Source organism: Onychostoma macrolepis, chromosome 02 (genome assembly GCF_012432095.1).
Source record: "Onychostoma macrolepis isolate SWU-2019 chromosome 02, ASM1243209v1, whole genome shotgun sequence".
NCBI classification, from domain to species: domain Eukaryota; kingdom Metazoa; phylum Chordata; class Actinopteri; order Cypriniformes; family Cyprinidae; genus Onychostoma; species Onychostoma macrolepis.
In genome coordinates this window covers 24,075,104-24,097,154 of record NC_081156.1, presented here as the reverse complement: position 1 = coordinate 24,097,154, position 22,051 = coordinate 24,075,104, and the positions used below count along the sequence as shown (strand labels likewise).

At 36.1% G+C, this 22,051-nt stretch overlaps 1 protein-coding gene across 1 annotated transcript; it reads left to right on the top strand.

Moving 5' to 3' along the window:
• Positions 1-685: 685 nt before the first annotated feature.
• On the top strand, positions 686-21,507 carry arhgef18a (rho/rac guanine nucleotide exchange factor (GEF) 18a). The gene is made up of 20 exons (XM_058750164.1): positions 686-916; positions 8,676-8,802; positions 9,026-9,122; positions 9,233-9,373; positions 9,470-9,720; positions 10,536-10,661; positions 10,805-10,922; positions 11,174-11,428; positions 11,641-11,717; positions 11,810-11,988; positions 16,280-16,341; positions 16,437-16,622; positions 17,939-18,079; positions 18,161-18,243; positions 18,335-18,397; positions 18,755-18,802; positions 18,963-19,472; positions 19,554-19,812; positions 19,930-20,031; positions 20,384-21,507. Exons 3-20 carry the CDS (start codon positions 9,032-9,034, stop codon positions 20,539-20,541), a joined length of 2,850 nt encoding a protein of 949 aa, XP_058606147.1. The 5' UTR covers positions 686-916; positions 8,676-8,802; positions 9,026-9,031; the 3' UTR covers positions 20,542-21,507.
• The last annotated feature ends 544 nt before the right edge of the window (positions 21,508-22,051 follow it).

The following is a 22,051-nucleotide window of genomic DNA, read 5'->3' as shown; positions in this document are numbered from 1 at the left end:
TAATGCTAAATTACGGAATCAGATGATGAATTAGCAGGCTCTCTCATAACATAACACCATTTTATAGCCTATAATATTCCACAAACTACGCTACACTTGCCAAAACTGTGAGAGTAACCAACACACACAAACACTGTCTATTATGTTAGTTTTCTTTTTTGTTTCATCTATATTTGTTTCCAGTCTTATTTGCTTTATTTCTATTTCTTTCTATTTTCTCAGCCTTTCTCTCACTCTCCCAATCAACGCTATATATATATATATATATATATATATATATAACTGAAAATCAAAAAGGTAACAAAACAGGCTTTAAGTGAACTAAAGTAAGAAATATCAATATATACAGTTGTAAACAATAGGCAGACACAACTATAAGTTAAATACATGGCAGTGGTTAAATTTGAATTAGAAATCAAAATGAAATATAGTCAATTTAAATAATAATAATAACAATAATGCATGCACGTAATTTTGCAGAAGGGGTTTAGATGCTATGAATCACTAAACTTATTACTCGAAAGTGTACAAAGAGATGAAGAAATAATTGTAGGTTCATTTATAAAGTGAGGAAAAGAAGGGGTGGTTTTCAAAAATCTACACTTATGATATAGACATAGTCTACTTAAAATGAAAACTAGTCTACTAAAGTGACAAAACCAAAACTGCTGCAGGTGAACACAAACCCCGCGCCTTCTGTTCCCGTGATGCCTCGAAGTGAGCGTGCGCGCGCGGGAGCGTGCGCGAGGAGAGCGATCTTTCTCTTGTGTGTGTGCGCACTGCACTTGTTGTAAGCAGTGTGGCGGATGCTTAAGAAAAGAAACTGTCCTGAAACTCCTGAAAAAGAGGAGAGGGTAGGATAGGATCAGGAATAAACGGGTCGAAGCTGAAATGATGTGATGTTTCTTTAAAAATGGTGAGTAGAAACTTTCGTAGCTAAACTTTGCTCGAGCCTCTTTGTGTTTAAAGTTTTGTGATCGAGGCCTCCTGTTTTTTAATTGACGTTGATGTTTATAGGTTGCGAAACATGTATTTTTGCTACCAAACAGTACTTTTGGTTTTGTTTAGAGACACGACGTCTTTTAAGTGCTTATTTTTTAGTTTTTGTGGCCTATCATTCATTTATCGTTGCGGTGCTCCTCAGATGAGTGTGGCGCAGAGATCAGCAGCAGGAAAAGTTTCGCTGTGGTTTTACTTTATTTACAGGATAAATAATGAAGCCTCTTTAATTCTGAAAGAAGCACAAACGTAGCTTTGTGTTTTAATCAGTGCATGACATGTTTATAGTGGCGAGTAGCTGCGGTCAGTGAAGTTTGATGGCTGTGTTTACACTCTGCTGTAATGAAGAAGAATGCAGATGGTTGATCTGTGCGACCATTACATTCCTCGCATTCTGTCTTTGATTAATGACTAATTCATTCATGACACTAGTTTTCACCGGTGTCGGATCTGTAGAAGGACTGAGTTTTTGTTTGGTTTGTGGTCCTTTCTTTTTTATTTGTAAAATAATGAACTTGTTTTCCTGTGTTTTAGATACTTGTTTTTAATCAAACAGTGACTAGTATATTTTTTTTATATGTAATTCAGTTTCACTTTTAACCTTTCATACCTTAGAAACTAGTACTTTTTCCAGTAATACCTTGGAAACCAGTAATGACTAGTATCTGTTCAATTAGACACTCCTTTATAGTCATTTTATTTTTCTAAATGTCTGGATAGTGACAGGTAACTACTATTCCATTAACAATAGCAATTTTTTGTTAGACGCAATAAGTTCCTTCTTGGTATTCTTACACAGATACAATGCAGAAGTTACTGGGTTTCCAGAATTTAAGAAATATTGTAATATTATGAGAAATGCATAAAATAGGGGCCAAGCCTTCTACCATTGAAGCTTGGCAGTGCTTTCTCTTTGATATACGTGACTGTATAAAGGAGTGACTTTTGTGTTTTTCTTGTCCTTCCCTCAAACAAACAAACAATGTTTTGTTTGTTTGTTTTTTCTCTAGAGGACTCTGTGGTTCAGATGTCAGCTTCTGATTTTCATGCAGTTGTTCCTTGTCCCAATTAAAGTTACTTGTAAACAGTTCGTTTAGTACTAGCTTTTTTTCTTTAGCTGATTGTAACTATAGAAGTAGTTGCTAGAATAGTTTTTAGGTTTTCTTAGTAGTAAATAAATAGACATCGGTATTGTATTCCAGTTTTTATAGTAATGTTTTTGACTTTATAGGGACATTTTTAATGACCTATAAACACTGATCAGTGTTATTTTAGTGCTATTGAGATACTTTTATGGTTTTATTAATATAAGAAAAAATTATAATATTTAATTTTTAGTTACATTTTTAGTAATTTTGTTGTATTGTCATTTTTATTTTTATTATTTTCATTAAGTTTTTTAATATTTTATTTTATTTCAAGTAGCAATAATTTTTTAAGTTTTCGTTAACTATGACAACCCCAATTCTGATTAGGACATCTGACTAAAACAAAGGTATATTAAAAAAAAAGTGTAAATGTATATATACACACACACACACACACACACACACACACACACACACACGCACACACTACCGCTATCATCCTTCTTCAAAGTCAACTACAATGGCTGTTAAACATATTTTACTGTACTGCGCTGTTTTTAGTGTAAATAAACAACAATTTTATTCATGTGCTTAACTGATGTATTTAAAAAAAAAAAAAAGTATCACCTGAGGTTTTTTTGGGGGAATCTTTGTCTAGTATTGAGATTAAATGTCTTATGTAGTTTTTTATTAATTGTATGCTTTGGTTATTTATAAATAAATAACCAATGAGATAAGAAATATTTCTAGAAACTATTGGGATGAATACTAGTGTCTCATATAAAGGTATTTGTACTGTAAATCAGGAATAGATACTAATAACTGTTAGAATAGTTACTAGTAGAAGAAAGAAGTGCTACTAGGCTAGATGTGATGAACAAGTGCTTGTGACTGTATAAAATATGAACCATCATTAAAGTACAGACTGATATCTAATTGATAATTAAAGGGAATAAATTATAAATTAAGTACCAGTAACATACAAATAGGCACTTGTTAGTTTAAAGGCTTATAATACGCCTTCAGCATTCAGTTATGCTTATATGAAACTTATACTTGTGTATATATAATATGCAACTTTCTGCTACCCCTTTATTCATCCATTATTCCTCTAATAAAGTCAGTCCCTTTACTCTGATCAAGAGCTCACCACATTCAGCAGGAATCTCACAAAACCTTGTCTTAGACTAGCATTAAAGGTCATCGTCTTTAAAGGTTATGGGTAATCTTTAGCTTATCTGTTTTTTTTGTGAGAAACAGGGAGGCTTTCTGTATTTTATCTGGCCTGTTGATGTGCGAGGGGGGAGGTTGGCTTCATGGTCAGAAGCGGTTTGCAAGCCAGGCGTTTTCCACACAGTAACAGAAATAGTAAATCAGTTACAGCATGTGTAAACAAAAAACTCTCACATTTTGCAGCTGCTGCATCCTCTGATCACACCTGTGCAAACCCAGTTAATATTAATGTAACCGATGCCCTCCCTCAATGTTACAGTTCAGAATGGGGGTTTTTAGTTTATAAGAAAAACAAAGATGGTGGAAGAGTCAAATTTCATGTGTCTTATGCTCGGTGTAAAGGAAGGAGGGCGTTCGTTGTTCTACCCAGACTGGGGCAGCCTGCTTTTCTCGTTTGACCGATAAGCATAAACCTTAGCCGCATTTTGATTGGCTATACTCATCTCCATCCAGTAGATGATTCAAGGGAGGTGCAGCCTCCAGCAGAAGTTGTCATTCAGCGTGAACGGTATACCGTAATGAAACCACCTGCAGAAAATGGCATTACATAACTACTGAGGGGAGGTCTGAGTGTTTATTTGAGTGATTCAGCCCATGTAGAGATACTACTTGGTCTCCCAGCACTTTCAGATGGCAAGTCAGTGCCTTTAACCTCCATTCATCAAGGTGCAGCTGGATTTGAGTATGAAATATGCATCCTAGTCAGTATCCTCCTCTTTATAATGGGGCAAAAGTCATGTGTTTATGGGCAGGTTCTCTCTCCTGGATTGCCTTTCATTTAGCCTTCATGCACTTTACACATGTCTTTATGAATGAGTGTACTGTATGAATAGCAGTGCGCACATTGTTTGAGTGCTATTAAGCAGAGGTGGGGGACTCGAGTCACATGACTTGACTCGAGTCTGACTCGAGTCACAAATTTAAGGACTTGTGACTTGCTTGAATAAGTAAAGAAAATGACTTGACTTGACTTGGACTTGAGATCCAGTGACTTGAGACTTGACTTGACTTGACCTTCATGACTCGGCAGGACTTGACTTTATAACAACTCTAATTGTTATTATAAATCATTGCGACATAATTTGGTCAACAAAACGCAAGCCACTGAACCCGCGGCAGAAGTGATCCGAGTCTGCGCAGCTGACACTGCACGAGCGCAGGAACACCGCGCGCCAAATACACGGAGCAAGAGAAGCTCGCGATGTTTGGATTAACACTACGAAACTGTATGCATTTGCAAAGCCAGGACGTCACCACTTCATAAAGGAAAGGTATGTAAACGTGTTCGTTAGTTGAAAACCACAGTGTTTTATCGATTAGTGATATTTCTCTTGAACCCAAAATCCAAGACATGTTGTCAAAATGGCCCTAGTATGAGTTTTTATATTTATAACTTACGATATTTAGTAATATTTTCAGCGCTGCCAACAGTTCCGCTGAGTCCACAGCTAAATTAGAGTTACGCGTCTCTAAGCAACACACTGAATACTGAACGAATCCAGGGATTTGAACGAATCGGTTGAGTGATTCAGTGGCCCATTCTTGCTTGTTCATGAACGAATCAACTGTTTTGAATGAATCGGTTCAGTGAACACTTCTGTGATAAAGCTGTGATTTGCCACCACTTACTGGTGGCATTAATGTCATAGAGTTGGTCTATCAGTTAATTTCATATTTCGATATTCAATTTTTTTTTAAATTAATTATTTTTCCAACAGAACAAACAGAAAACAAAACGAAACAAAAACAAAACAAAACAAAACAAAAAGCTTAGGCAGACCTTAAATGCACAGCTGTCAATTTAGTTCTTATTAAGATAAAATCAAAGAAATGGATAAGCTACAGGGAAGATAAATAAACATTAACAGCAATAGTCTTCTTGTTTTGAGCCATGATGATAATAGTTTTCAAGAACAATGTAGGCAATCATGCAAAGTGAAAGAAACAGTCCAAATAGGGTGTCTATATCCGATGCCAATTTTGGGTCCATTTTATTTGATATAAGGGGTAATTTATACTCAGCATATCATTTAAAGTTGAATAGCATGTTTTGTTACACACTGAAATTCTTTAGCGTGCTCCCAGACTGAATCCCAGTCTTCACTGGAGATATTTAGTGCAAATCATTTTCAAACATCTATTATCTTTGACTCCTAGGATGGTCAAACTCAATATAACATAAATATGAGATACATATTTTTATCTTGTATTTTTATAAAAAAAATTCTCAATTACAGACTTATCGGTATACAAAGTAGTATTTTGCCTATTTTCAAAATGTTATATTTAAAACATTATTATTTAAAATGTATAATTAAAAAAGTAAATTTCTGAGGAAAAATGAATAAGGTCGTGTGGCAAAAATATATTTGTTCCTGTTTGATATGTGACTTGACTTGACCCTTATCAGGACTCGACTTGACTTGCTTGAGGTGAGCCACTGACTTGACTTGACTTGCTTGATTTGTTTGTACTGTGACTTGAGACTTGCTTGAGACTTGATGGTAGGGACTTGGGACTTGCTTGAGACTTGAACATGTGTGACTTGCCCCCATCTCTGCTATTAAGCATTGTTAGTGTGTTCACAAGGTGTATCGTAACTTTCTTGAAGATAGAGCAGAGTGCTTTCAACTGTAGTCATTTTAAATGTATTAATTATAAGTTGTTGTTAAAACATTTTCTCCTATGACAGCTTAATATGACAACTACAATTATACGGTATTCACATAAAATAGTAAATGTCTCATCATTTACTCTCCCTCATGTTGTTCCAAACCTGTATGACTTTCCTTCTTGTCTGGGACACAAAAGAAGATATTTGAAGAATGTCTCAATCGCTCTTTTTTAAAAGTTAAAGTCAGTGGGGTCAAGTGTTGTTTGGATCTGAAACTCCTTACTGTGTCATTGCCTTGATGTGTCAGACAGTATTGATTCATCTTCAGTGTTTTGTTAGGACACACCCTTTGGTGTATAAATGTAATCTCATAGTGTGTTGTACATTTGTCAACGTGTTTCTCTGGGTTTTCTGTAAATTGTCTTGTCTTTATACATGTTTTTGTTTGGCTGTTCTCAGAATAAAGCCTTTGGGTAGTTGACATGAGTCACATCAGTATCCTGCAGTGTCATCCAATACTTCATCTAAAACTACTTCAAACAGCATTTTTCTAATTCTTTTATATCTATACTTTGCCACTTTATGACCTTGTATTAATTAAGAAACCAGCCTACATAGAATCTTTGAAGATTTGAAAGTATATTTCTGAGGTGAACCGCTAAAATGCTGAAATACCTGGTGATCTGTCAAAGCATCTAAAAATACAGTGCCGTTCAGAGGTTTGTGATCAGTGCAATCTTTTTTTTGTTCATTTTTGAAAAGTCTTTTATGCTCCCCAAAGTATGTATTTGATGCAATAAACACAAATTACAAAAATACTAAAAACAACTAGAGTGAAATATTATAGAATTTCTTATGACGAGTTTCTTATCAATGTTGAAAACAGTTGTGCTGTGTAATATTTATGTAGAAACAGTGATGCATTTATCAGAACTGTTTGATAAAAGGACAGCATTTATTTGAAATTGTTTAAAAGTGACAGACTTCTACATTGTTGCCAAAAAAAATCTATTTTAATGTGTCCTTGGTAAATAAAAGTACTAATTACTGGCACCAAACTTTTGTAGTGTTATACAATTATATAATAATCTACCTGTGTAAATTTGGCTGGTGGATTTGTGTACTTTAGTTTTATGCCTTACATACTGGAAACTGTAAGAAACATTTCATATCTCAGATAAGGCAACTTTTACTATTTAGGCCTATCTATGTAAATCTGCATTTTTATTAGAAGTTTACTTCCCTTTGAATTTGTCAATGGGGGAAAAGAAAACCACAGTCCAAAAATAAATATCCATGCAAAAGGGGAAAAAATCAAGCCTGTTTTCTGCAAAGTCATGTGCCTTCTGCTCTTTAACCGTGTCTGACAAGAGTTTAGTAATCTGACAAACCAAAACCAGTTTGCTGTTTCAGAGAAGCAGATTTGTTTCAATATCCTGATTTCCAAGTATGGAACCGGACTAGTACCCATTTATTTCTCTTGCCTGTGTCTACATTGCATTTGCGTTGGGCAGACACTTTTATATGAAAATGGCTTATGTTGCATTCAATGTATACATTTTATTACATTATATCGGTTTGTCATATAATGTTCATGCACTCGCTTGATCAGTTTTCCACTTCAGCGTGTGCGTGTGTTGGAGACAAACCAAAGCAGATCATATCATATATGTTCACTAGAAGTGTATTCATGTCAAACATGCTTCTGTCACTTTTACCTGCACAGCCATAGTCACGCAAGCCTATAAAGGGATAGTTCACCCTAAAATGAAAATTCTGTCATCATTTACTTACCCTCAAGTAGTGCCAAACCTGTATGCATTTCTTTGTTCTGTTGAACACAAAGGAAGATATTCTGAAGAATGTGGGAAACAGAGTAGTTCTGGGGCACCATTGACTTCCACAGTATATATATCTTTCCTACTATGGAAGTCAATGGTGCCCCAAAACAGCCTGGTTACAAACTTTCTTCAAAATATCTTCCTTTGTGTTCGGCAGAACAAAGAAATTCATACAGGTTTGGAACTACTTGAGGGTGAGAAAATGATGACAGAATTTTTATTTTTGGGTGAACTATCCCTTTAAGGCCATCATTAAAAGCAAAATGTGTGGAACAGTGCTTGATCTTATTTAGGTGTAAAGTTGTACATATGGATCTATTTAAATGACTTTTAGCTCTAATGTCTTGTTTAATGAATAATGGTCTCAGAGTGTTTTTTTTTTTTTTTATGCGTCCTCACTCATTCCCGCTTAAACTGTCACATGTTGCCGATTACAACAGAAAATATTTTCTACTTGTCCATCAGTTTGGAAAACAATTGTAAGACATTAACTATTTTATGTATTTCTTTTTTGTTATCAACATTTTTTATTTTTCATACATAACACCCAAAAAAAAACAAAAAAAACAACAGACACGTACTCAATATCTCAAAGTCCAGTCAAAGGGAGGGAGAGAGGGAAGGACAAGAAAAACACAAAAGTCACTCCTTTATACAGTCACGTATATCAAAGAGAAAGCACTGCCAAGCATCAATGGTAGAAGGCTTGGCCCCTATTTTATGTATTTCTCATAATATTACAATATTTCTTAAATTCTGGAAACCCAGTAACTTCTGCATTGTATCTGTGTAAGAATACCAAGAAGGAACTTATTGCGTCTAAATATGTATTTGATCCAGAATGTTTTTTAAGTAGCAGATCCAAAGACCCAAAACTAATTTTCTGCTCTTTTTCCTCAGACAGAGATTATTCATCCTGCGTTTGGCTGTATCTGCTCCATGACATACCAGGCATGACCCTCTTATAGCACAGATAAACCTGCATCCTCCAGACTTTAACCATCTCTAGTTATCACTCCAGCTACAGGTCAGTGCTCTGGCATTCTGGGCAGAAACCGTAGTAACAGTTGCTTTAAAATAATTTCTTTCGTGAAGCAGCAACATTGGCTCAACTGATGTTTACTTGCATATTAGATTTTATTCTTATGATTCTGTTTGGTGGCACAGAAATGAGATGCTTCACCTTTAAGAATTGTTTGCAGTTTTTCTTGCTCATTTTAATAGTCTTCTGGTTGTCCTTTTGTTTTCAGAACAAGATGGAAGAAATCGATTCTGTGAGATTCAAGCCCTTGCTAGAAGATTCAAGTGTCCCGTCGACATACTCTGCTGACACCATCAATATTGACGGTTGGATATTTTACCTGTTTAGTTACTGTAATGTGCATTAAATGTGTCATGATTACAGGTCTTGTTTGTTGATGTTAAGGTAAGTTTATATTTACTTCTCTTCTACACAGATGGGTGTTATAATGCACTACGTGAAGATCTGGAAGCAGATGCTCGGGACTTTGAGGCTCCCACCTGGAGTTTAACTGTTGACCAGCAATATTTAAAAGAGTATTCCAAAGAGGACATTAAAAGACAAGATGTAATACATGGTATGGGCTTTCATTACGTTGTTTTGTTTTTTTCCTCATTTTCTTAGAAAAGTTTATCGCTTGAGAAATATGTGATTGTTATCATTATTATGACAGAGCTGATTCAGACGGAAATAAACCACGTGCGGATGCTAAAGCTGGTTTTGGATGTATATGTTCGGGAACTGCGTGAGACCCTGCAAATGGACGAGATGCAGCTGGAAAGACTGTTTCCACAGGTGGATAACCTGCTGCAGCTGCATCGGCTTTTCCTCAACCACCTTAAACAGCGAAGAATCGAATCTTTGGAGCCAGGCAGTACCCAGAATTACTGCATCCACAGTATTGGAGACATTCTTATCGCACAGGTATTTTTCTTATATGCTGTAGGATGTGCATAGATTCCCAGTATGCCAGATGCATTTAAAGACTTGAGGCTCAATTGTTAGTTAAACGACAAAATACCAAGTACCAACCTGGATTAGACTTTTGTTTCTTTAGCTGCATGCTTTTGATCGCCAAGCTGTCAGTTATAGCCATTGTCCTTCATATGATCTTTGGGTCCACATTCCCTACGGCTGAGCTAAGCAGCAGGTGCTTCCTGAAATGAATGGAATGATTGTTTCAACATTAAAATAGGTTTTAAATTATCTGGATGCTCAAGCTGTAATTAATCTATTATTGCAATTGCATTATATAACAAAGTATCAAAGTATTCAAGCATTTTACTGGAAGGTTGTTTATAGGCTTAAACTTGAGATTTTTTATTTTTGTGGAACATAGTTGTTAATAGAGTTAATGTGTTGAACCACATTGCTAGGACACCTGTGTGACTGAAGTAATGGCAGCTGAAAATTCATCAGTAAATTGTATTTTAAAATAGAAAGCAGTTATAAGAATGTTTTGCAATGTTATTGTGTTTTCGATCAAATAAATATAGCATATGTTGAGCGTAAGAGACTTCTTTGAAAAAAACATTTAAAAAAATTTGACACCAAACATTTTCAGACTGTAATGTATGATTAAATTAAACAGTGTTCATAACTGTCTTAACTGATTTTAAATGTTTACATTTGTAAATAACCTGAACATTTCTTGATTAACTTTTAGCATTATAAATATCTTTTGCTTTTAGCAATGGTACTTCTACTATCTGATCTGCATGTATTGATTGTGTGTGTAGTTTTCAGGTGAAATAGGAGACAGACTGCAATACTGCTATGGAGTGTTCTGCAGTCACCACACCGATGCAGTCAGCTTCTACAAAGACTTAATGCAAAACAGCAAGAAATTCCAGAGTTTTATACGAGTAAGACCTGAACTTTTGTTGTCAAGTTTTAAAAGGACTTCTTGAAATAGTTTTATTATATTCTTTTATTTAAAAAAAAAAAAAAAAGTTTTGTTCAATAAATAATTTTACTTTCTGATAACAACACCATTTTCTGTTCTCAGAAAATATGTCAGCTGTCTATCATGCGGAGATTAGGAATACCAGAGATAATTCTTCTTATAACACAGCGCATCACAAAATATCCAGTTTTAATTGAACGTGTAATTAAATACACTGAAGGTACGTACGTTTTTTAAAATGAATTACTTTTGTTTTTCTTTCAAGAAAACAGTATGTTCTGTTTTGAGTTTGTATAGTTTGTTTTTTACGTAAATGTAACTTCAAATAGAGAATTTTGTTCTTTAGAACAAAATTATTATGAAATGGTATTATTAAATATTATGTATTTTATTATTAGTGTTGAAAATAGTGTTTAAAAAAAGCATATCCATAAGACACCTTCACTGAGATGATTTGCTTCCTTTTGACAGTTGACTCAGAGGAGCACAGGAACCTGGTACAAGGTCTGGAACAGCTAAAAGGCACCATCTCACAAGTAAATACCCACGTTGACGAGTTTGAGAAAGCGGCACGGCTGAGGGACTTGAGCAGTAAGCTGGAGCCCAAGTCCCAGGTCAAGACGACGCACGGGAGAGTGTTCCGCAGAGAGGACATGCTGCAGGGTGAGAGGAAGCTGCTTCATGAGGGCATTCTCAACTGGAGGCTAACTTCTAACAAAAGCAAAGGTGATCATTGTACCAATAACAGATCTATAATGACTGGACTTAATAGAAAATAATTAAAACATAGTTTAATTTGCATTTTCATCTTGTTTCCCATCAACTTGGGTTCTTATGTTGCAGGTCATGTGCTTAGTTTTTTCTGTAATTATCTGTAATTTTACTTTGCTCATTTGATAGCTGACTGACATTTCAGTATTTCTCTCATATGCCTTTAGATGTCCTTGTCTTGCTGTTGTCAGATGTTTTGCTGCTGTTACTGGAGAAAGATCAGCGACTTACCTTTGCCTCTCTGGTGAGCAGAATGTATTAATTTGGCATGTTATTTATGTCTAGTTTACAGTTGTCAATCTCATTAAATGTCAGCTGCCTAACGTGCTCCTGTAGGATGGTAAGCCTGCGGTGATCTCACTGCTGAAGCTTATCGTGCGTGAAGTGGCTCAAGATGAGAAGGCCTTGTTCCTGATCTCAGCCTCCTCGGACAATCCAGGAATGTATGAGTTTCGCACCTCCTCCGGGGAGGAGCGCAAAACCTGGAGAGACCAAATCTGGAAGGCTGTGGAACGGTGCGCTTTTTATTTTTATTTTTTAATGAACTAACATTCAGAAATTTGGTTAAGATGGTAACATTTGTTTTGAAGTCTCTGATTTGCACCACCTTTATTTGATAAAAAATACAGTAAAACCAGTAATATTCAGAAATATTGTTATATTTTGAAACAGTTGTCCTACTTAACATTTTTGTGGAAACCCTTTTTTTCAGGTTTCCTTGAATAGAAAGTTCAAAAGCATTTCTTTGAAAATAGAAATCATGCATTTCTTCTAAGTCATGTAATTAGTGCTGTAAAACAATTAATCACACATCCAAAATAAATGTTTTTGTTTACATAATATATGTGTGTGTACTGTGTATATTTATGTATATACAAATACACACACATACAATATATATTTTGAAAATATTTACATGTACACACGTGGTCAGAATTGTTGGTACCCTTGGTAAATATGATCAAAGAAGGCTGTGAAAATTAGTCTGCATTGAAACCAGGTTTTGAAACCTCCATTTGCCAGTTTAACAGCTCTAAATTTTCTCCTATAACACCTGACAAGAGATCAGAGACCATTCCTTCATCCAGAATCACTCCAGACCCTTTAGATTCCCAGCTCCATGTTGGTGCTTCTTCTCTTCAGTTCACCCCACTCATTTTCTATAGGGTTCAGGTCAGATGACTGGAATGGCCATAGCAGCTTGGTTTTGTGCTCAGTGATCCATTTTTGTGTTGTTTTTGAGGTTTGTTTTGGGATTATTGTACAGATCTAAACATGGGCCATTATAAGATTTCTAACAGAGTCAGTCACTTATTGATTTTTTTATCTGTTGGTATTTGATTGAATCCATAATGCCATGTGTCTAAGCAAGATGTCCAGGACCTCCAGCAGAAATATAGGCCCACAACATCAAAAATACCGCAATATATTTCATTGTACGCATGGGGGTACTTTTTTTTTTATTTATTTTTTTTATCCCTGTGTGCACCAAACCCATCTTGAGTGAAAGCTCATTTTTTAGTTTCATCTGACCATAGAAGCCAGTCCCATTTGAAGTTCCAGTCGTGTCTGATAACTGAATATGCTGGAGTTTGTTTTTGGATGAGCTAGGAGAATTTTTCTTGAAACCCTCCCAAACAACATGTGGTGATGTAGGTGCTGTTTGACAATTTTTTTTTAAGGTTTTCTGACCCCGAGACTCAACTATTTTCTGCAATTCTCCAGCTGTGGTCCTTGGAGAGTCTTTAGCCACTCAAACTCTCCTTCTCACCATGCATTAAGACGATATAGACACACGTCCTCTTCCAGGCAGTTTCGTAACATTTTACGTTGATTGGAAATTCTTAATTATTGTCCTGATGGTGGAAATGGGAATTTTCACTGCTCCAGCTCTTTTCTTAAAGCCACTTCACTAATTTGTGAAGCTCAATAATCTTTTGCTGCACATAAGAAATATATTCTTTGGTTTTTCTCATTGTGATGGATGATTAAGGGAATTTGGACTTTGTTTTCCCTCCTATTTATATTTCTGTGAAACAGGAAGCCATGGCTGGGTAATTTCATGTTCATAATCGCCCAAAGTGCTCAAAATTGTGAATATGAATGGGAATATACTTCAAAGATATTTTACTTATAAGAATTTCTAGGGGTACCATTAATTGTGTCCAACGTGAGATTTTCCCCCATTTTCAATTGTTTTAGTTCAATGTTTTATTTTCAGAGCCTTCTTTGATCATATTTACCAAGGATTCTGACCACGTGTATATATTTCTGTTCATATAATTTATATTATATATATAAATATTTAATATATAAACACAACATATTTTTCTTAAATATATACATGCATTTATATATACACACACACACACACACACACACACACAGTGGGGCAAAAAAGTATTTAGTCAGCCACCAATTGTGCAAGCTCTCCCACTTAAAAAGATGAGAGAGGCCTGTAATTTTCATCATAGGTATACCTCAACTATGAGAGACAAAATGAGAAAAGAAAATCACATTGTAGGATTTTTAAAGAATTAATTGGTAAATTCCTCGGTAAAATAAGTATTTGGTCACCTACAAACAAGCAAGATTTCTGGCTCTCACAGACCTGTAACTTCTTCTTTAAGATGCTCCTCTGTCCTCCACTCGTTACCTGTATTAATGGCATCTGTTTGAACTCGTGATCAGTATAAAAGACACCTGTCCACAACCTCAAACAGTCCACCATGGCCAAGACCAAAGAGCTGTCAAAGGACACCAGAAACAAAATTGTAGACCTGCACCAGGCTGGGAAGACTGAATCTGCAATAGGTAAGCAGCTTGGTGTGAAGAAATCAACTGTGGGAGCAATTATTAGAAAATGGAAGACATACAAGACCACTGATAATCTCCTCGATCTGGGGCTCCACGAAGATCTCACCCGTGGGGTCAAAATGATCACAAGAACTGTGAGCAAAAATCCCAGAACCACACGGGGGGACCTAGTGAAAGACCTGCAGAGAGCTGGTCCTGCAGTGCCAGACGTGTCCCCCTGCTTAAGCCAGTACATGTCCGGGCCCGTCTGAAGTTTGCTAGAGAGCATTTGGATGATCCAGAAGAGGATTGGGAGAATCGGATGGAACCAAAATAGAACTTTTTGGTAAAAACTCAACTTGTCGTGTTTGGAGGAGAAAGAATGCTGAGTTGCATCCAAAGAACACCGTACCTACTGTGAAGCATGGGGGTGGAAACATCATGCTTTTGGGCTGTTTTTCTGCAAAGGGACCAGGACGACTGATCCGTGTAAACGAAAGAATGAATGGAGCCATGTATCGTGAGATTTTGAGTGAAAACCTCCTTCCATCAGCAAGGGCATTGAAGATGAAACGTGGCTGGGTCTTTCAGCATGACAATGATCCCAAACACACCGCCTGGCAACGAAGGAGTGGCTTCAGAAGAAGCATTTCAAGGTCCTGGAGTGGCCTAGCCAGTCTCCAGATCTCAACCCCATCGAAAATCTTTGAGGGAGTTGAAAGTCCGTGTTGCCCAGCGACAGCCCCAAAACATTACTGCTCTAGAGGAGATCTGCATGGAGGAATGGGCCAAAATACCAGCAACAGTGTGTGAAAACCTTGTGAAGACTTACAGAAAACGTTTGACCTCTGTCATTGCCAACAAAGGGTATATAACAAAGTATTGAGATGAAATTTTGTTATTGACCAAATACTTATTTTCCACCATAATTTGCAAATTAATTCTTTAAAAATCCTACAATGTGATTTTCTGGATTTTTTTTTCTCATTTTGTCTCTCATAGTTGAGGTATACCTATGATGAAAATTACAGGCCTCTCTCATCTTTTTAAGTGGGAGAACTTGCACAATTGATGGCTGACTAAATACTTTTTGCCCCACTGTGTGTGTGTGTATATATATATATATATATATATATATATATATATATATATATATATATATATATATATATATATATATATATATATATATATATATATATATATATATACATACATAATAAATATACACAGTACACACACACATTATGTAAACAAAAACGGTAACACTTTACAATAAGTTTCATTAGTTAACATGAACAATGCTTCTACAGCATTTATTGATCTTAGTTAATGTTAATTTTAACATTTACTAATACATCATTAAAATCTAAAATTTTATTTTTTAACATTAGTTAATGCACTGTGAACTAACATGAACAAACAATGAATAACTGTATTTTCATTAACATTAACAAAGATTAATAATTAGGGTAACAAATGTATTATTCATTGTTAGTTAATACAATAACTAATGTTAACAAATGACACCTTATTGTAAAGTGTTACCACAAAAACTTTTATTTTGGATGCGATTAATCATTTGACAGCACTGCTTATAATCTAACATTATAAATGTCTTTATTCTCACTTTTGATCAGTTTAATGCATCTTTGCTGAATAAAAGTATTTATTTAAAAAATAAAAATAAAAAAAATTATTACAGACCCTAAACTTTGAACTGTAGTGTATGTTGCCCTGAAAAAAGTAAATTAACAACAAATTGTACTTCTTATGGGTAATTGTGAGCTGATTACGTCCTGTCAATCAAAAGGCTAAAAATGTGCCAGACAACAGACTTGTGATTTGCAGTGAAAGTTCAATGTTCTTGCACATTAAACTGGATTTTTGTAAACATTTAACTTTTTTTCCCCTAAAGGTTTGTTAAAATTGTTTGGATTAGTGAAATCTGGGTAATATTTCATAATTTTTCTGGGATTATTTCTAACAACAGTATTCTGGTTGTTTCAGCTGTCCTGAAGAGGAGAAAGAGGAGCCAGAAGAGCTTCCTGAGAGGATCCGGAACTTTCAAAGTAACATGCATATTTCTGTGCATTTTTTCATATACAATGAGCTGTTGTCACATTTAACATTGTCCTTTCTTTTTTGAATGGTGTTTTCTGAGTAGAGGAGCTTTGTATGCGTGATGCCTTGATAGAGCAGCTCCTTACAGAGAAGCAGAGTTTATTCTCCAGCTTCACAGCCTATGGGACAGGTGTTCCCGACATCTCACTGAGTGAGCGCCATCTGCTGCGTGGGAATGTAGCAGAGCCCCTGCAGGGAGAACAACTCCTCGCTGGAGCCGTAAAAGATGGTGAGACTTCCACTGCTCAGTAGAAAAAGGAAATTGTGTTTATATTAGGGCTGGGCGATTTGACCTAAAATCAAAACCTCGATTAATTGAACACTTTACCTCGATTACAATTTATTGTAATTATTAAACGATGATTATTATTATTATTGCCCTCATAGTTCATTTAAATGGTTGTAGTGTAAAAATACTCCACTAATAAATGTGGGATTTTTTTTTTTTTCTAATGAAAGAGTGCATTTCTTATCTTTGTGATTTTAAAATAATTGAAGGGAACAAACTATTTATGGTTTGTTAAATATTTCGAAAAACTGAAATCAAAGCTTGCTTGAAATGAAGAAGTCTTTTGAAAAAAGTCACATTTCAGTTTTATTGTAAAAAGCAACTTTCCTAAAAAAGAAAATAACTTTCATTTATTGCAAACAAAATAAATTAGTATTTCCATGTCAAAAGTAGAAAATAACCAGCATCTCTTGCAAACAAAATGCATTTTAAATATCGTTGTGCGGAAAGTAGAAAATAACTTGTATCTCATAAATTAATAGGCTATTATTTTAAATAATGTAATGTGAAAAGTAGAAAATAATAACTTTGCATCTCCTGTAAACAAATGTTTTAAATAATGAATGTATGCAAATAGAACACTGCTGTCTGCTGATTAAGAGAAAGAGCATGGCACCATCTCATTGATCTTGTCCTGTTACCCTATATGTGTATTTACTCTAGGTTCTTACTGGCCGTTCACACAGAACACATCTTTGTGTCTAAAACCGCAAGACGCAGCACTCAGGAATGGTTTAAAAAAAGCACAGTGCAGAAAGCCTACTCTGTTGTGTTATGTCAACCTGCTACTGTAAACAAACGCCCACAACACTTGCCCCGCCTCCGGGGTCTTCTGATTGATCCACTGTTTTGGAACTGTGTGTAAAAGTTTAAATTCTTTAAGTCTTAAGCAGTAATATTATTGCTATTATACAACGATTACCGAAAATGTGTGTATTGATAAATTGATAAAATTGACCGAAAATGTTTGTATTGCTGTTACCTTTTTGAAGTTAATTCATTAAACGCCATCCTTCCGTTCTAGTAATAAAAAGCTAGTGACAGTGACAATAAATGGCAAGCAAACGTTTCTAGGTGTGACGTCTCATCTCATCTTGTGGAGCTCAAATAAAAATAGAAGTGTCTTTTTTTTTTTTTAACACCTTTATATAATATTTTTCACACACATATATCTGCGTATCTGTATATTAGATTAATGTGGTGTATTTGAATATTAAAGCTTGGTTAATTGTAATCTATTTTCAATCTTTCTTCAGTGGAGATTTTACAGAACATGCTTGTAACATGTGAGGAGGGCCAAACTCCTTCCTCTGGTGAAGGAATGGATCTGGTCCCACTATCCAAGGGACCGGGTGCTTTCACAGGCTTTGACAGCGATGCCTGCATGCAGCCAGGAAGTAAGAGAACTTTTAACTTTTTCGTGACACCAGTGTAATAGTGACATATTCAGTCCCCTTGACTAATGGACTTGTTTGCAGATGGTATTGGGAGTTTAATGGAAAGACAGAGAGACGGAAGTCAGTGGGCCAACTCGGACCCTGATGAAAACCTGGAGCTGTCGGTGAGCTGACACTAAAGTGTCATACTTTTTATTTTTTGCTGTGGGACTGGACTCTAAACCAGAATGTATGTTCTTGCTTTTGACCCTTTAGGCAGATGAGGAGATAACTCCACAGAGCTGGAGTGCATATCCTTCAGACTTTCCTAAAGCAGAGGTGAGATTTAATATTTGATTACTCGCTTTAACGCAAAACTTCTGAGGAGTTTTGTTTTTTTGTGTTGTGTTTTGTAGCTTTTTTGTTTTGTTTTGACCAGGACAGGTTTTAGTGTGTGTGAGGTTTTTTTTTTTTTTTTTTTCATTTGTTGTGCAGATATATTTATAGGGGTTTTGTGAGGTTACAAGAACACTTCTTTTCTGTTTTCATGCTGTTCGTATCACATTTGCACCTTTATTATGACAACCAGTATGCACAAACTAACAAAAGTGATTGCAGTGTGTAATCTATTGTGTACTTCACTTACTTCAAACACATTGAACTTTAATTAAACATAACCTGTTTTTATCTCCACAGCTTTATGACATTGTAACTAAATTGTCTCAGAAGCTTTACAGCCTTCAGGTAATCCAAACTGCATTTCATGTCGTGCTTCTCTATCGTAGTTATCAAATGATTAATTATCTGTTGCCTATGATGGTTTTAAATAAAAGCTTCATCTGTGTAAATTCAGATCAGCACAACTGACTCTTTGATTTCTTCATCTGTTCCCTTCCCTCCTCAGTCTGTCGTCCAGCAGCTAGAGAGCCACATAGAGGTACAGCACGCCACTATTGAGGATCTGATGTCCCGCCCCCGGGGAAATACTCTCCTGGAGAAGGAAAAGCAACGGAACTTGGAAAAGCAGCGTGAGGAGCTGGTCAACTTCCAGCGGCTCCAGAACCAGCACCGACAGGAGCAGGTGCAGTGGGAGCAGGAAAGAGAGCGGCAGAGGGTGCAGGCGGAGGTCAGGGAGCTGGAGCTGAGGGACAGAGAGCTGGAATGCAGCAAACAGGAGAAAAAGCTGGCAGAGGATAAACAGGAACTGGCCGGGTGTAAATCAGAATACCAGAAGGATCTGGAGCGCCTCAGAGACTCGATGCGCATTGTGGAGAAGGAAAGAGAAAAGGTGGAGAAGGACAGAGAGAAGCTGGAGAAGGACAGAGAAAGGCTGGAACAGCTGGAGAAGAAGTATAAGAAGAATGAGAATGTTCTTAACACTGCAACCTTTCCCATGGAGAATGAACAGATACAGGTATAACGAGAGACAAAATAGTATAAATCACAGTTAAAGTACCTAATATGTGTACATGCATAAACTAGCCTTTCTTTCTAGCTACCTCCACCTTACCCCATATTGAATATGGTAACTCCTGGCTTCGACGAAAGGCCTCCTCTGGTACCGCCACGCAAGGAGAGCATCGCTAACATTCCTGTTAAACCTGAAGTGCCCATCCACCTCGTTAGCACCACCAACCAATCCCACAAAGCCAGCTCCGTCCAACAGAAGATCCCCACCAAACTGGCTGCCCAACCGAGAGGCAAGGAGAAGCACAGCAAGCCCAGGAACTCCCACCAGCGCACCAAGAGCGCAGGTATGAACTCCATTACATTAGTCTGTGAGCTGATGTTGTTTTGTGGGCAGTGGTGAAGAGCTATCAGTAAGATTTAGTTGAATTTAATTCAACTTGAATGGTTTTTCACACTTATAGCTGGCATAGAGGTGTCTGAGGTACTTCCCATCAAAATTTCAACAAAGGAAGGAGGCAGTTTAAGAGTCATGAGATCCAACAGTCCCCACCGGCTCCATCCAGGTGAAACTTCTTGATTCTGTGTCTCACCTTAAGTTTAGTTTCTTTCTCTCTTGGGATTGGTCTGTTTCTAATTTTAAAATTTTTCCCTTTTCTTCGTTTAAAGGGACAGTACACCTAGAAATTAAATTCAGTTATTTGCTCACCCTCATTTTAATCCAAACCTGTATGATTTTTTGGAGTGGTAAATAATTGAAATTATTTTTGGGGTGGTGAATTATCATTTATTCTGCCTTTTTTGTTTTCTTTGTGCATTCTGTATCTTCATATTACTTCAAAGCAGCACTGTTTTAGTCATTTCACCATTCATATGTATTTCTACATTAGTAAATCCATTTCTGTGGTGTTTCTGTAGATATGTTTATCCATCCAGAGAAGTTATCCAGCTCCATACCCTCTCATTCAGGAAACGGCATCAGGAAACGCAACCACAATCATAACGCACACAGTACCCAGCCAGGACATTGTAAAACCAAAGACAACGCAAGTGCAGAAGACATATTTTACTTTTAATAAGCCTGTGCAATCTGCGAGAGTACAACATTGTTGCAGAGTGATTGTTATCACTCTAACATGACTTGCACTGACGTAAGTGCATTTTTCCAAAAATGTAATCATGCAGATTTTAGTCATAATTATGACTTTTTTTTTTTTTTTTTACTATGATTTAAATTGAATTGGGAAAGAAAAAAAACATTCATTCAGAGGGACAGTGAAAACCCATTTTGGAGGTACCCAGAAGTACTTAGGTGAGATTTAGGCTTCTTTACTTTAAGTCTGTTTCCTAAAGGCTTTGTGATCCGACAGTCACAGTATATCAGTACAAAATTCAGTTCAGGTCCGCATTACAGAGTGGTCTTTGTCTTAACGATTTGTCGTTCCTGTAAATAGCCGTTTTTAGTTATTTATTGTGATTTTAATTCAGGGATGTTTGAGCCCCACAAGTGTTGCACTGTCTTAGTGTTCTTCCTGGACTCTTTATAGGAGTCATGTAATCAAGAGCTTCTCTCAAAAAAGTGTCAACCTATTTAATGTATGGAATTTGTTTAAAGTGTAAATTTCCTTTTGGAGTTTTCCTCCAGTTTCTGCACAGATCAGGGGATCTTTGTTTTGCTTCTGTTAACTGGAAAATGATGTTATATTTGAGCAAAAATTTTGTAGTGTTTTAGAAAAAAATAGCCTTGTTTTTCTTCATGAGTTGGGGATACATTCTCATCACTACTAAATGTCAAAGGTACCTCTGCTTATATCTTTTTTTAGTTTTTGTCTAAATTCATGTGGCACAGTTCTGTTGGATCATTATTTTTATTTTATACATTGTTTTATTCTGAGAAAATACAGATTGTCTTAGGTAGAAATGTACATTGTAAATAGTGCAGAAGAAATACAGCTTTTTGGGTTCTCTCAACGAGTACTGCTGCACTTTTAAGTGCTCGCTCTGTTACATGAACAAACATAAAACCTGTATACTCATATTTACTTCACGTTGTTTGTCATTATTCACAAAAAAAACGGTGTCTAGTTTGCTTAAAAGTGAAAGATTTACTGTGGCAACAGCACCAAACTTATTCACCTTTTTCAATGTGGAAGTAAGCTTTTTTCATAGACTGAATGTGTGAGACTTCCACTTCATTAGGCACGGTAGGGAAATCATGAGAAAAATAACGGTAAAATTGTGCTATCCACCGTTTGTGTTTTTAATTAAGACAATTCATTAAAATAATATGGTAAGAAACACTAGTTTGCAATACCAAGCAAGCAGTAAAACGAGCTGTTTTGTACAGTTAAAAATTGCTGGAAGCAGATGAGACTGGAAGCCAGACCCATTCAATTGAATGGGTTTCTTCAACCATTAAGCCACATTGTTTTGTTTTTTCTTTATAAAGGTTTTCTATCAGAGGAAAACGCTTACATGCATGCACTTTGCGTTCATATCCTAGGCTGTTGGCCTGCATATAGTTTGCATCATCAGTATACTGAGTTGGCCTTTCAATATTACTTTTATGCATTAGGCCACGTTAAG

Excerpts from the sequence above, each read along its gene's own strand:
- arhgef18a (XM_058750164.1), top strand. The coding sequence starts at position 9,032 with ATGGAAGAAATCGATTCTGTGAGATTCAAGCCCTTGCTAGAAGATTCA. Across the intron at positions 9,721-10,535 it reads GAGACATTCTTATCGCACAG|TTTTCAGGTGAAATAGGAGA; the intron begins GTATTTTTCTTA and ends TTGTGTGTGTAG. Across the intron at positions 11,718-11,809 it reads GACTTACCTTTGCCTCTCTG|GATGGTAAGCCTGCGGTGAT; the intron begins GTGAGCAGAATG and ends GTGCTCCTGTAG.